The sequence below is a fragment of the Schistocerca serialis genome, chromosome 2 (genome assembly GCF_023864345.2).
Source record: "Schistocerca serialis cubense isolate TAMUIC-IGC-003099 chromosome 2, iqSchSeri2.2, whole genome shotgun sequence".
Taxonomy (NCBI): domain Eukaryota; kingdom Metazoa; phylum Arthropoda; class Insecta; order Orthoptera; family Acrididae; genus Schistocerca; species Schistocerca serialis.
In genome coordinates this window covers 544,522,125-544,537,134 of record NC_064639.1, presented here as the reverse complement: position 1 = coordinate 544,537,134, position 15,010 = coordinate 544,522,125, and the positions used below count along the sequence as shown (strand labels likewise).

The following is a 15,010-nucleotide window of genomic DNA, read 5'->3' as shown; positions in this document are numbered from 1 at the left end:
GTGTCCTACAAGCTTAAAAACAAATATCAATAACACATGAGAGAACAGCGAGGTTTAAACACCGTGCCAAAGAGGGCCAGGGAGTCTCCATCCTACTTACTGGTCGCTATCGACTGTATAGAAATGCTCTCACTAAAAGACGGAAGAACGATAAGAATTTAATGTCCCTGCCACGTCGACGTCGGGGTCAGTGGAGGCGACCACTAGAAACACTGTAGAACAAGCAGCTGCTGCGTTGTTAACGGGAACATTCCAGCTCTCACCTCAACTGATATGGTGCTTAGGACACATTCGTGTCTGTTAAGAACTGCTACTCCTCGAAATAACGGATAGTAACTATTACAAGGATTTATTACTAACAAGGTAATCGTACAATAACGCTTCGCCAAATCGTCGAAGTACACTTTACTTAACTCACTAACTAAAACTGTGATGGGCACCGCTATCTGTACCAGAGTCCCCGGCTTCGGACTATGATTTTTCGATGCGATCTGATTCATCACCATATCATATACAAATTTGATGTGGCCGAGCGGTTGTAGGCCCTTCAGTCAGGAACCGTGTGACCGTTACGGTCGCAGGTTCGAATCCTGGCTAAATGGTTCAAATGGCTCTGAGCGCTATGGGACTTAAGATCTGTGGTCATCAGTCCCGTAGGACTTAGAACTACTTAAACCTAACTAACCTAAGGACATCACACACATCCATGCCCGAGGCATGATTCGAACCTGCGACCGTAGCGGTCACGCGGTTCCAGACTGAAGTGCCTAGAACCGCACGGCCACACCGGCCGGCGTTCGAATCCTGCCTCGGGCATGGATGTGTGTGATGTCCTCAGGTTAGTTAGGTTTACCATAAGTAGTTCTAAGTTATAGGGGACTGATGACCTCAGATGTTCCATACTGCTCAGAGCCATTTGAACCATTTCACACAAATTTCTGCTATTCATTGCTGTCAGTAATGTGCTGGCCAAAAAGAGAACATCTGGATTTTTTTACCAGCATCATGAGCAGTAGTCACAAGCTTTTAGTTAATACTTGAATAAAATTCAGCTCCGTAAATAAATTTATAAATTTATATTCGGTTGCAGGTAGGCCTACATATCTGCACAGCGAAACAGTTTTATCTTAATGTAATCCATGAAGAGAACGGAGAACATATTACCAAGTAAAATCTTCGCTAAAATATCGTACCATTTCAGTAATAACAACTCTTCGACCACTGGGATTCGAGCCAGCTGCTTCATCTTCCACCACAACTTGCGCTTGTTTATGTTGGTCGTTGATTTTGCTAAGCCAACGAGAAGCTCATGCTCGATGTTGTGGAAACTTATTATCTTGATGCACAGCTCAGGCTTAAGTAAGGTTTCACCATCGTTCTCGAAGTCGGCTAAGGGAAGCGAAAGCAGCGAGAGTTGTGTGAGGTTGAGACGGCGCGATTACAGAAGCGTTAACTGTGAGTGAAGACGCGGCGGACCTCCTGGGCGACTTACAGCCTGCAGTCGAAGTAGGCGTCAACTCCTGCCGCCCGCCTCACGAGGAGGCGGCCAGGTTTACGGGTGGCCGCTGGCGCTGTAATCCCGCTATCTGCGCCACGTAGTTCCAGAGGCGTACAAAGAAAGGCCGCACGCAGTGCCGTCTCCGGAGGAGTCCCGGGCGAGCGCGGGCGGCCCGGCGCCAGGCGCGCTATCCAATTAGCATGAGCGTTTAAATCTGCGCGGCTGCCCCCGCCCTTTTCCCTCCTGCTGGGGGCAGGGCTAATCCGCTTTGGAGCGCCCGTGGCGGCGGGCTTATGGAATTGTTATCTGCCCGCCCGGCGCGGCGCGCCCAGGGGCGCCAACAAATGAATGTCGCCGCAGCCAGCAGCGTGTTTTATACAATTAGCGCATTATCTTGCCCGCACGCGGCCATCATTCACGTTATTACCGCGAGCGGCGCCACCGGCGCCGGACCCCCGCCCCCGCATTCCGCCCTCCACCCTGCTCGCCTTCCGCCGCCATTGTCGCTGCATTACGTTTCCGTTGTCCTGTCCAACAGGACTTGTCACCTTTATCCCAAATCAGTTTGCCCTAAACAATAACGATAATTATTATTATTGCGAAAGAAAGTGAAGCTGTAAGATGAAAACAAAATAAGGTTAGTCTGCAGTATCTCATCGAGCGAGATGTCACAGTGGTTAGCACTCTGTACTCGCAGTCGGAAGGGCGGCGGTTCAAACTCGCGTCCGGTCATCCGGATTTAGATTTCCCGCGATTTCCCTGGATCGCTCAAGGCAAATGCCGGGATGGCTTCTCTGAAAATGCACGCTGATTTCCTTCCCCATCCTTGACATAATCCGAGCTTGTGCTCCGTCTCTAATGACATCGATATCGACGGGACGTTAACTCAGTCTTCCTTTCTTCTTCAGCAGTATCTCGACATTGTACATTCCAAATTAGAGTCATGGTGCTGGATGTCAGTTGGAAGAAGACGGAAGATGCTTAGGGGGCTTTAGAGATAAAACGCTGTGTCAATTGGATTGTAACGAGTACCTTGAAGAAGATACCCTCACAGTGATTTCAATACTGTTTATGGGGATCGGTGAGAGACCTACAGAAAAGGATCGCAGGGAGGAAATAAACTTCACTCCCCGGTATGTGTTCTACGACTTAATCGCAAGTCTAAAGCCGCCCTCGCATGGGACGTGAAACTGCAATTGGACGAGGAGCTGGTGACGTCAAAGCGTGCTATTGGGGGCAGCGAGATATACGGGCCGTGCAACGAACTTGCGACGTCGTACTAGTGGGCTTGTCCGCCACATTCGGAACGCTCGGCTCCATGCAGGGCCCACGGGAAATCACTTAGTAACTGAAAAGGTACCCACTTTCTTTCCTTCCCTTTCCTTGGGCCTTGACGCGCGTCACGTGGGGTCGGCCTTGTTGTTATGGATTTGGCAATATTAGATACAGAGGGTGGCCGGATGCCCTTCCTACCGCCACCCTGAACCCCCGGGACGTAAGTAGTGTACCCCAGCTGTTTGTGTCTAGTGGAAGCCAAGAAATTGTGCGAACGACTGCAGAGGTCTGTGAGTCGTGTAACTGAGGCGCAACGTGAGGAACAGCCCGGTACTGGCCTAGGGGTATGTGTAAAACCCCCTAAAAATCACATGCAGGCTGGCCGGCAGACCGGTCCTCGTCGTTAATCCACTGGGCAGATTCGATCGGGAGCCGGCGCGCATACCCTAGTCCAGTAGCGCATTAGCGCTCTCGGCTGCCCTGGAAGGTTTGAAAAGATACCCATTAAAAATCTTAAATTTATCATGTGCTGTCGAGAACCTACACGCTTTTAAACGAGCAATCAACAGTTATTAAAATCGTCTGGAACGATTCCTTGTTCCCCGCCTGAGACAATTGCTGGCACTCGTAAGACCTGTAGTGTCACGTGCTGTGACGTTCGCGCCATGGTCTGTCTTTCTCGTGAGCCTCGATGGACTTGCATGTTCTACTACACCGCGGAGCGTGAAATGAAGAATCTACATCTACATCTACATTTATACTCCGCAAGCCACCCAACGGTGTGTGGCGGAGGGCACTTTACGTGCCACTGTCAATACCTCCCTTTCCTGTTCCAGTCGCGTATGGTTCGCGGGAAGAACGACTGTCTGAAAGCCTCCGTGCGCTCTCGAATCGCTCTAATTTTACATTCGTGATCTCCTCGGGAGGTATAAGTAGGGGGAAGCAATATATTCGATACCTCATCCAGAAACGCACCCTCTCGAAACCTGGCGAGCAAGATACACCGCGATGCAGAGCGCCTCTCTTGCAGAGTCTGCCACTTGAGTTTGTTAAACATCTCCGTAACGCTATCACGGTTACCAAATAACCCTGTGACGAAACGCGCCGCTCTTCTTTGGATCTTCTCTATCTCCTCCGTCAACCCGATCTGGTACGGATCCCACACTGATGAGCAATACTCACGTATAGGTCGAACGAGTGTTTTGTAAGCCACCTCCTTTGTTGATGGACTGCATTTTCTAAGGACTCTCCCAATGAATCTCAACCCGGTACCCGTCTTACCAACAATTAATTTTATATGATCATTCCACTTCAAATCGTTCCGCACGCATACTCCCAGATATTTTACAGAAGTAACTGCTACTAGTGTTTGTTCCGCTATCATATAATCATACAATAAAGGATCCTTCTTTCTATGTATTCGCAATACATTAGTCTATGTTAAGGGTCAGTTGCCACTCCCTGCACCAAGTGCCTATCCGCTGCAGATCTTCCTGCATTTCACTACAATTTTCTAATGCTGCAACTTCTCTGTATACTGCAGCATCATCCGCGAAAAACCGCATTGGACTTCCGACACTATCTACTAGGTCATTTATATATATTGTGAAAAGCAATGGTCCCATAACACTCCCCTGTGGCACGCCAGAGGTTACTTTAACGTCTGTAGACGTCTCTCCATTGATAACAACATGCTGTGTTCTGTTTGCTAAAAACTCTTCAATCCAGCCACACAGCTGGTCTGATATTCCGTAGGCTCTTACTTTGTTTATCAGGCGACAGTGCGGAACTGTATCGAACGCCTTCCGGAAGTCAAGAAAAATAGCATCTACCTGGGAGCCTGTATCTAATATTTTCTGGGTCTCATGAACAAATAAAGCGAGTTGGGTCTCACACGATCGCTGTTTCCGGAATCCATGTTGATTCCTACATAGTAGATTCTGGGTTTCCAAAAACGACATCATACTCGAGCAAACAACATGTTCTAAAATTCTACAGCAGATCGACGTCAGAGATATAGGTCTATAGTTTTGCGCATCTGCTCGACGACCCTTCTTGAAGACTGGGACTACCTGTGCTCTTTTCCAATCATTTGGAACCTTCCGTTCCTCTAGAGACTTGCGGTACACGGCTGTTAGAAGGGGGGCAAGTTCTTGCCATGTCAGGTTTTCGTCTATTGGGGAGGAACGCGGCCGCGAGATGCGTCATCGTTTTAGGTTACAAGCCCTATTGTATGGCTTTAAACATAGTATTCGGCGTGTTTTCTGTCTCACAGAGTGAGTGGTATGAATATAAGCTGTTTCAAGGCATTAGCACGACTGGAAAGGTAAAGGCTTCCTGTAGTTGATGTTTTTAGTGTTATACCTTGCGTGCTACGAAAGGATACCACTTCAATTCTGTGGCAAAATGATGATCTATCAAAAAGGAGTCTTGCTAGGTACAGTATACATATTAAATATCAAATAATGACAATCGCAGATACAGCATTTACGTAGTATGTATGCCATTTGCTGAGCCGTGGGTACAGTGTCGAAGCCGTAGCGCAGTTGATAGCGTCGTGAGTTCTGGTGCTATAAGGTGACCAGCACGTTAGGGTCCACCTTCTCCCAACTACTTTTTCATTTTCACCTTTTGATTTCTGAAAGATCCTGTCTTTCTTATTCATTTAATACAAGTATTACGATATGTCGAATGTCGATATTATTTGTTATAAACAATGTATCCACTGAACTTCTTGGTGCAAAGACCAACGACTGGAATGTTTCTCCAGTAGACAGAAATCTTAACTTGACTGGCATTCATTTTCGAAAGTAAGCATATGTTATGCACTGGAAGTTTTTGCTGTTATGAGCCTTTCTGTAAAGTATATACGAGGCGTATTCGGATAGTAAGGTCGGATTAGGCGCGGAATGGAAACTACTGTCAAAATCCGATGGAACTTAGCGCTGAGTCTTTAGTGTGCCTATCGCTCTTTTCAGTTCAGAGCGGAAAGTGATCACGTAGAAGTGCCTAAAACAACAATGTCTTCCGCCAAGTGAGTGGATCTGGTGAGATATTTAGCCTGAAGCTATGCAGCCCACATAACATAAATGTCAGGCGTCTCTCTTTTCAAGAGAATTTTCAGTCGCATTCTGCAGGGGAAATGAGGACGCTCCCACAATGTTTTCGATGGGAGGTGTTTCATCACTCACAATCCAGACCTTAACTGACTCCCTCCGCTGTTCATCTCTGCTCACATGAATCGCTGGCTATGAAGACAAAATTTTAGCACAAACAACGAAAGGCAGAAAATGTTCAAATGTGTGTGAAATCTTGTGGGACTTAACTGCTAAGTTCATCAGTCCCTAAGCTTACACACTACTTAACCTAAATTATCCTAAGGACAAACACACACACCCATGCCCGCGGGAGGACTCGAACCTCCGCCGGGACCAGGCGCACAGTCCATGATTGCAGCGCCTAGACCACTCGGCTAATCCCGCGCGGCAACGAAAGGCAGACCAACGTAGAGAATAGGTGGAAAGCGCAGGCGACTGCTTTCTGTGACGAGGGTACTGGAAAGTTTGTACAACGCCGCAACAAGTGTCTTATGTCGGGGAGGCGACTATTTAGAGAGGTAGCTGGAAGGTGTGGCTAACTGTTGTGAGTAAAAAATTTTTGAATTTCACTGTGGTTTTCATTTAGCTACCGATCGGATCTTACTTTCCGAACAGACCTCGTATATACCTACCTCGTATATACCTACCTCTGGTACGACTGGCTCATATTTGTATCTTGCCGGTTTTTTAATGATAGTGAGCAGGTTCGAAAAACTGTCCTCTTACATGCAAATGAAATTACGAAAAGAGTGTTGATCTTGAAATCTATGTGATGAAGTACATTATTTCAGAGTCTTGATACTCAATTCAGCTTCGGGAATATAGATATTATGCATGCGCAGACTGACTTTAGACACTATACCTTAACTATATTCATTTTAAAGCCGAATATAGGATGAAAGTTGGCGAATGACTTTTATTAGTGTGTATCTCAGATCGTTGAACAGCATTACGCAGTGCTCCTATATCAGCAGTTCGCTGCCCAAGCAGTCGACGAGTTCAGAATCTTCTCCGAGATTTTCTCTGCTCTTCTTCAACAATCACCAGCAGTGTTAACGCAGTTGTTTTACGTGAGTCCATTTTGCGAGCGAAATGAAGCCGACAACGGCCGCTGGAGAGCACTGAGAGCGCAAATCACGTTAACCGGCATGTTCCGTGTGCTGATGGCGCTGTCTGTCGTGACGTCGGATGTCCCGTCTGTGTCCACATCTATGTCGGCTGCCTCGTAACGCGTGAGGATGGCTTAACTCACTCGTCCAGAGAGAGAGAGAGAGAGAGAGAGAGAGAGAGAGAGAGAGGCCAAGGGGTAGAGGTGGCAAATAGAGTAAGAGGGAAACGCGAGAATGAGATGAAGAGACAGAATGGCGGATGACGTACAAAGAAGGAGAGTTACAGAGAGACAGGGAATAAACGCGGGAAACAGATAGGGACAGCTTAGGGAGATGTAAACAGCTTAGTGAAAACATACTGTAGTCATATCTTTCTTCTCACAGTGGCCACAATTACAACGCAAACAACATCCACACGAATGACGTATGACTCTGATTGTCAGGTTTCAAGAGGCATCTACAACTCGCTGGGGCCATTGTATCTGGAGTACTTCTAACAGCTGTTGACGACTGCGCAGCAGAAACTTCACACAGTGAATAGGTCGATTGCGGTGTTCTACAAAGGCTCAGTTGAGGTACAGTCTGTGTAACTTACAGATCACAGCAGTATTCTCCAAATATTTTCCATTCTGTCTAACATTCCTGTCTTCCAATGCTCCTAAACTTCCAAAACTAGCATATGAACCAGCAACTCCTACTGTCATTCATGTGTTTCACCCGAAAACTTTATTCACAAAAAATTAGAAAAATTGAAATCTCAACCTCTAAAACATTGGGACCCCAGTTATTCGCTGCTTAGCAAAGTCACCTGCTAATTGCACTGTAATAGGCTTTAAACTCCTAAATACCAGGTAGATTCAAAAGGTTGCGGACAAACAGCAGGAGGTGGTAAAAGAGTCGAAATACCAAAATCCTGAGCCAGAGAAATCGAGTCAGCGAAACTGAGATACATCTCCTTCATCTAACAAGTTCTTCCAGAACTGTTAGAGGGTGTACCACTTAACATGCGTTGTCAGATGCGAATGCAACTGGGCGGAGCACCTACACACCTTGCTGTGGATGTTCGTGTCTTATTCAAATGGTTGCGATGGCTCTGAGCAATATGGGACTTAACATCTGAGGTCATCAGTCGCCTAGAACTTAGAACTACTTAAACCTAACTAACTTAAGGACATCACACACATCCATGCCCGAGGCATGATTCGAACCTGCGACCGTAGCAGTCGCGCGGTTCCAGGCTGAAGCGAGTAGAACCGCTCGGCCACCCCGGCCGGCTCCTGTCTTATTCAGTACCACATATCACAGACGTGGTATCGGAAGGGGAGGGCCAATAGAACATCCACCTCGCTCCCCTGATCTGACGCGTCTTGGTTTTCTTTTTCTTTGTGGGGTCATATAAAAAGCCTCGTGTACGTGACACAACGTCTCACATGTACTTATATCTCGCCATGATAGCCGCAGCATCTGATGAGGTCCGTGCAATGTCTAGTGAGCCAAAACTTACTAAGAAGATTTTATGCCTGTACTCAATGTGGTGGTAGCCGTATTTAATACTTATTGTACCGTACAACAAAGTAAACAGTACACTGTCTTTGGGGAACTTAGGGCATGTGTGCATTGATTGTTCTTGTTGTTACTAAATTTTTAAAGCTTTCACTGTCTAAGAGCTACTTCCAAGACCTTAAGTTTCTATTCCAAATCGGCCTCTTCAATCTGTTCGCAACCTTTGAATCACCGTATATAAGGAAGTAACAGCTACAATAGTAACATCGCTGCGGCATCACTCTACCTGTCGAAAACCTAGCTGACCGTGTTTCTTGGTAGTGTTGCCTAAGCGAGCAACTCGAATATGAGTTAAAAATATGTAACCCGGTAAACGATGGGAATGTATGTAAATGAATTAGCAGCTCGCTTACGTCTTTCTGTTGAACACCCGGTGAACATCGCTCCATACATAATCGGTGTAGTGGGCAGGCTATTATTTTTTACTCTTCAGCTCTTTTAGAATTGTCTCAAAATGTTGCCTTTCTTAATGACAGTTAACCTACCTGTAGACAGTGGTGTTGACTGCAAGCGCAATTGGCACATTGGAGAAACCGAGTGTCTGGATTTGGAGCAATTAGAGCTAACAGCCGACACTGTAGTACCGTGGAACAAATGCTTAGCCAAATTAGAGATTTGCAAGTTAAGGGTCGTCTTCTTGGATTAGAGGAGGGAAGAAGTACTCTGGTACCGCGCGCCGCGAGGTCTCTGCACCATCGCGCCGTAAGCTGTGGCGGCGCGCACCTCCTGGCCCGCTTTTAGTGTGAGGGCGCCACAGTGGAACACGTGGTCCCAGCGGCCAACAGCAGCGCCACCGATAGCGTAATTGAGCGTCTGGCTCGCGCTCAGCCAGCGAGTCCAATCTCGCGTACGTCGGTTCACACCTCGCTTCGCGCAAGACAGCTTTCTTCCTTGTTCTGTGTACGAGTGGACGTGTTTGTTTCCTTGTGACTCCGTTGTTCGATCGTGTTGTATTCGTTCTGTCCTTCGTTGGTCGTGTCCGTCCTCTCCCGTTGTGTTGTTGTTCGCGGGCCTCTCCGCGGGCCCCGCCGCGCTTTCCGTCATTACTAACCCGCGACCATCCTGCTCGCAGTTACAACAAATACTATTGAGGAACGGGGTGGAATTGCTAGACAGGTTTTGCGGAATACCTTTCATGTCGTGGAATTACCAACAAGTGGGTCTGTTGGTAAAGAGTATGCTAAATTACCGAATCCTCTGGCTCAGCTATTGAGACGGGTCATTGATCTTCGGTAGAGCAACTTAGCCAGTTTCAGAGTTTTTTGTGGTTTACAGTCCGATTTGAACATCATGCGAACGCATTAGGCGTTTAAAAAAAAATATTATGGAGCTATATCCATTAACTCGGGGGTTGTTAACTAGGAGATTTTCCGAAGTACTTGCAAATCGCGCTTCATTAAGTGCACTCAGGAAAAGAATAATACAGCTTGAATTAGCCCCTCGAATTAAAAGAGAATTTGAGAATAAATATTTTTGCCGTACGCAATCTGTTGATGAGAATTTAGCTGATTATATTGAAAGGGTTCGCACTGCCGTGATTTAGAGCTTTCGGTCACAGAGTTAGACGTTGTTCGTAATGTTCTTGGGGATGAAACCGGAAGACCGTTCGCGGTTTACCTTTTCCACTAAACCCACTTCCCTGGGTGAACTTCATCATTTGCTTGTCTCTATTGAAGAAATGCGGTTGGACGATGAATGCCGCCACAAAACCGGAAACGCCTGTCCTAGTGTTTGCCGGAAGAATCTTGAGAGTTCGGAAAGAGTTACGTATGTCCAACCTGAAATGAGGAACTGTTATCGATGTGGTAATTCAGGGCATTTAGTGCGAGACTGCACGGTCAAGCGGCGTCCACGTCCAAGAAACTGACGCCAAAAGAAAATGGGCTTGGGCAACGCCTCTAAAACACCTGAACAGTGCTTCCTTATGTTTGAGTGCAGTTTAATCAGGAGCCTGTTTGTGTTCTTCTTGACTCTGGTAGGACATTTTTCTTGCTCGATTATCAATGCTTTCTTGAGTTTCGTGCCGTTCGCAAGCTGCCTTTCTTGCGTGCTTCTGATCAGGAATGTCGTGCGTCAGTGGGCAAATGTAGTCTCTGATGGGTGAAGTGTGGGGAAAACTAGCTATCCTGAAGTTTTCATGGCCCTTTAATCTGTTAGTAATTGATAGTTTACTTTTTGGTTGTGATTTTATACGCCTTCCTGGATTTCTTCTTGATCGCGGGGATAAAATGATGGTCTCACTATTAATTTACTCTTGTGGTGCCATTTTATACGCCATACTGGACTTGTTCTTGGTTACGGGGGCAACATGTTTTCTACATCTACATCTACATCTATACTCCGCGAGCCACCTTACGGTGTGTGGCGGAGGGTACTTATTGTACCACTATCTGATCCCCCCTTCCCTGTTCCATTCACGAATTGTGCGTGGAAAGAACGACTGCTTGTAAGTCTCCGTATTTGCTCTAATTTCTCGGATCTTTTCGTTGTGATCATTACGCGAGATATATGTGGGCGGTAGTAATATGTTGCCCATCTCTTCCCGGAATGTGCTCTCTCGTAATTTCGATAATAAACCTCTCCGTATTGCGTAACGCCTTTCTTGAAGTGTCCGCCACTGGAGCTTGTTCAGCATCTCCGTAACGCTCTCGCGCTGACTAAATGTCCCCACGACGAATCGCGCTGCTTTTCGCTGGATCATGTCTATCTCTTCTATTAATCCAACCTGGTAAGGGTCCCATACTGATGAGCAATACTCAAGAATCGGACGAACAAGCGTTTTGTAAGCTACTTCTTTCGTCGATGAGTCACATTTTCTTAGAATTCTTCCTATGAATCTCAACCTGGCGCCTGCTTTTCCCACTATTTGTTTCATGTGATCATTCCACTTCAGATCGCTCCGGATAGTAACTCCTAAGTATTTTACGGTCGTTACCGCTTCCAATGATTTACCACCTATGGCATAATCGTACTGGAATGGATTTCTGCCCCTATGTATGCGCATTATATTACATTTATCTACGTTTAGGGAAAGCTGCCAGCTGTCGCACCATGCATTAATCCTCTGCAGGTCCTCCTGGAGTACGTACGAGTCTTCTGATGTTGCTACTTTCTTGTAGACAACCGTGTCATCTGCAAATAGCCTCACGGAGCTACCGATGTTGTCAACTAAGTCATTTATGTATATTGTAAACAATAAAGGTCCTATCACGCTTCCCTGCTGTACTCCCGAAATTACCTCTACATCTGCAGATTTTGAACCGTTAAGAATGACATGTTGTGTTCTTTCTTCTAGGAAATCCTGAATCCAATCACAAACCTGGTCCGATATTCCGTAAGCTCGTATTTTTTTCACTAAACGTAAGTGCGGAACCGTATCAAATGCCTTCCTGAAGTCCAGGAATACGGCATCAATCTGCTCGCCAGTGTCTACGGCACTGTGAATTTCTTGGGCAAATAGGGCGAGCTGAGTTTCACATGATCTCTGTTTGCGGAATCCATGTTGGTTATGATGAAGGAGATTTGTATTATCTAAGAACGTCATAATACGAGAACACAAAACATGTTCCATTATTCTACAACAGATTGACGTAAGCGAAATAGGCCTATAATTATTCGCATCTGATTTATGACCCTTCTTGAAAATGGGAACGACCTGCGCTTTCTTCCAGTCGCTAGGTACTTTACGTTCTTCCAGCGATCTACGATAAATTGCTGATAGAAAGGGGGCAAGTTCTTTAGCATAATCACTGTAGAATCTTAAGGGTATCTCGTCTGGTCCGGATGCTTTTCCGCTACTAAGTGATAGCAGTTGCTTTTCAATTCCGATATCGTTTATTTCAATATTTTCCATTTTGGCGTCCGTGCGACGGCTGAAGTCAGGGACCGTGTTACGATTTTCCGCAGTGAAACAGTTTCGGAACACTGAATTCAGTATTTCTGCCTTTCTTCGGTCGTCCTCTGTTTCGGTTCCATCGTGGTCAACGAGTGACTGAATAGGGGATTTAGATCCGCTTACCGATTTTACATATGACCAAAACTTTTTAGGGTTCTTGTTTAGATTGTTTGCCAATGTTTTATGTTCGAATTCGTTGAATGCTTCTCTCATTGCTCTCTTTACGCTCTTTTTCGCTTCGTTCAGCTTTTCCTTATCAGCTATGATTCGACTACTCTTAAACCTATGATGAAGCTTTCTTTGTTTCCGTAGTACCTTTCGTACATGATTGTTATACCACGGTGGATCTTTCCCCTCGCTTTGGACCTTAGTCGGTACGAACTTATCTAAGGCGTACTGGACGATGTTTCTGAATTTTTTCCCTTTTTGTTCCACATCCTCTTCCTCAGAAATGAACGTTTGATGGTGGTCACTCAGATATTCTGCGATTTGTGCCCTATCACTCTTGTTAAGCAAATATATTTTCCTTCCTTTCTTGGCATTTCTTATTACACTTGTAGTCATTGATGCAACCACTGACTTATGATCACTGATACCCTCTTCTACATTCACGGAGTCGAAAAGTTCCGGTCTATTTGTTGCTATGAGGTCTAAAACGTTAGCTTCACGAGTTGGTTCTCTAAATATCTGCTCGAAGTAATTCTCGGACAAGGCAGTCAGGATAATGTCACAAGAGTCTCTGTCCCTGGCTCCAGTTCTGATTGTGTGACTATCCCATTCTATACCTGGTAGATTGAAGTCTCCCCCTATTACAATAGTATGATCACGAAACTTCTTCACGACGTTCTGCAGGTTCTCTCTGAGGCGCTCAACTACTACGGTTGCTGATGCAGGTGGTCTATAGAAGCATCCGACTATCATATCTGACCCACCTTTGATACTTAACTTAACCCAGATTATTTCACATTCGCATTCGCTAATAACTTCACTGGATATTATTGAATTCTTTACTGCTATAAATACTCCTCCACCATTGGCGTTTATCCTATCCTTGCGGTATATATTCCATTCTGTGTCTAGGATTTCGTTACTGTTCACTTCCGGTTTTAACCAACTTTCCGTTCCTAATACTATATGCGCACTATTTCCTTCAATAAGAGATACTAATTCAGGAACCTTGCCCTGGATACTCCTGCAGTTTACCAATATTACGTTAACTTTTCCTGTTTTTGGTCTCTGAGGACGGACATTCTTTATCAACGATGATAATGTCCTCTCTGGTAAGCCGTCAGGTATTTTATCGTTTCGCCCAAGGGGGGGTCCCTCTAACCTAAAAAACCCCCGTGTGCACGCCACACGTACTCTGCTACCCTAGTAGCTGCTTCCGGTGTGTAGTGCACGCCTGACCTGTCTAGGGGGGCCCTACAGTTCTCCACCCAATAACGGAGGTCGATGAATTTGCAACCATTATAGTCGCAGAGTCGTCTGAGCCTCTGGTTTAGACCCTCCACACGGCTCCAAACCAGAGGACCGCGATCGACTCTGGGCACTATGCTGCAGATATTAAGCTCAGCTTGCACTCCGCGTGCGATGCTGGTTGTCTTCACCAAATCAGCCAGCCGCCGGAAGGAACCAAGGATGGCCTCAGAACCCAAGCGGCAGGCGTCATTCGTTCCGACATGTGCTACTATCTGCAGCCGGTCACACCCAGTGCGTTCAATAGCTGCCGGAAGGGCCTCCTCCACATTACGGACGAGACCCCCCGGCAAGCACACCGAGTGCACACTGGCATTCTTCCCCGACCTACCCGCTATTTTCCTGAGGGGCTCCATAACCCGCCTAACGTTGGAGCTCCCTATAACTAATAGGCCCGCCCTCTGTGACTGTCGGGACCTTGCCGGAGAATCGGCCACTGGCCCAACAGGCGAGGCACCCTGTGGTGGCTCGGAAACGATGTCATCACCACTAGGAAGCACCCCGTACCTGTTGGAAAGGGGTAAGGCAGCTGCCACGCGGCCAGATCCCACCTTCGCCTTTCGGCCAGGCACGCGCGAGCCCACCACTGTCCGCCATTCACCCTGGAGTGATGGCTGACCGGTAAGATGCTCACTGCCGGAAGACGCAGCGACATCAGGGGTTCCATGTGATTCCAAGGCCACCGAAGTAGGCATAGGTTAAAGTTTTTTCATAGTGTACGTATTGCTCTTTACCCTTGTCAGAAGCGTTTCCTTGTTATATGGGGCACGAGCAGGGTCATGGTTTCGATCTTGTTTATTTAGACGTCGACCAATGTAGGAAGTTGTTGTAGGTCCTTCAGGTTTTCCCTAACGTTCTAACTGAAGGGTTTGGCGTTACTAGTAGAACTGAGTATAAGATCCGTTTGAAATATGATGTACCTCTTAGGCAAGCTCCTTTAGATTATCTCCTCCCAAGGTGAAAGCCCTTAGGGGAATAATCAATGGTATGTTTCGTGAAGGAATTACTAGGGCGTCCACCTCCCCTTATGTATTCCCTGTCTTTTGGGTTCCCAATAGTCTGGTGGCGATTATAGTGTTGTTGAAAAGTTCATCTT

General features: G+C 46.5%; 1 protein-coding gene across 1 annotated transcript in view; it reads right to left on the bottom strand.

Moving 5' to 3' along the window:
* LOC126456195 (transcription factor Sox-21-B-like) overlaps positions 1–15,010 on the bottom strand; it is a 193,824-nt gene that overhangs the window by 24,377 nt on the left and 154,437 nt on the right. Inside the window, exon 2 of the mRNA XM_050091948.1 lies at positions 1,493–1,741. Coding sequence (XP_049947905.1) covers positions 1,493–1,741 — 249 coding nt within the window. The remainder of the gene's footprint in view (positions 1–1,492; positions 1,742–15,010) is intronic.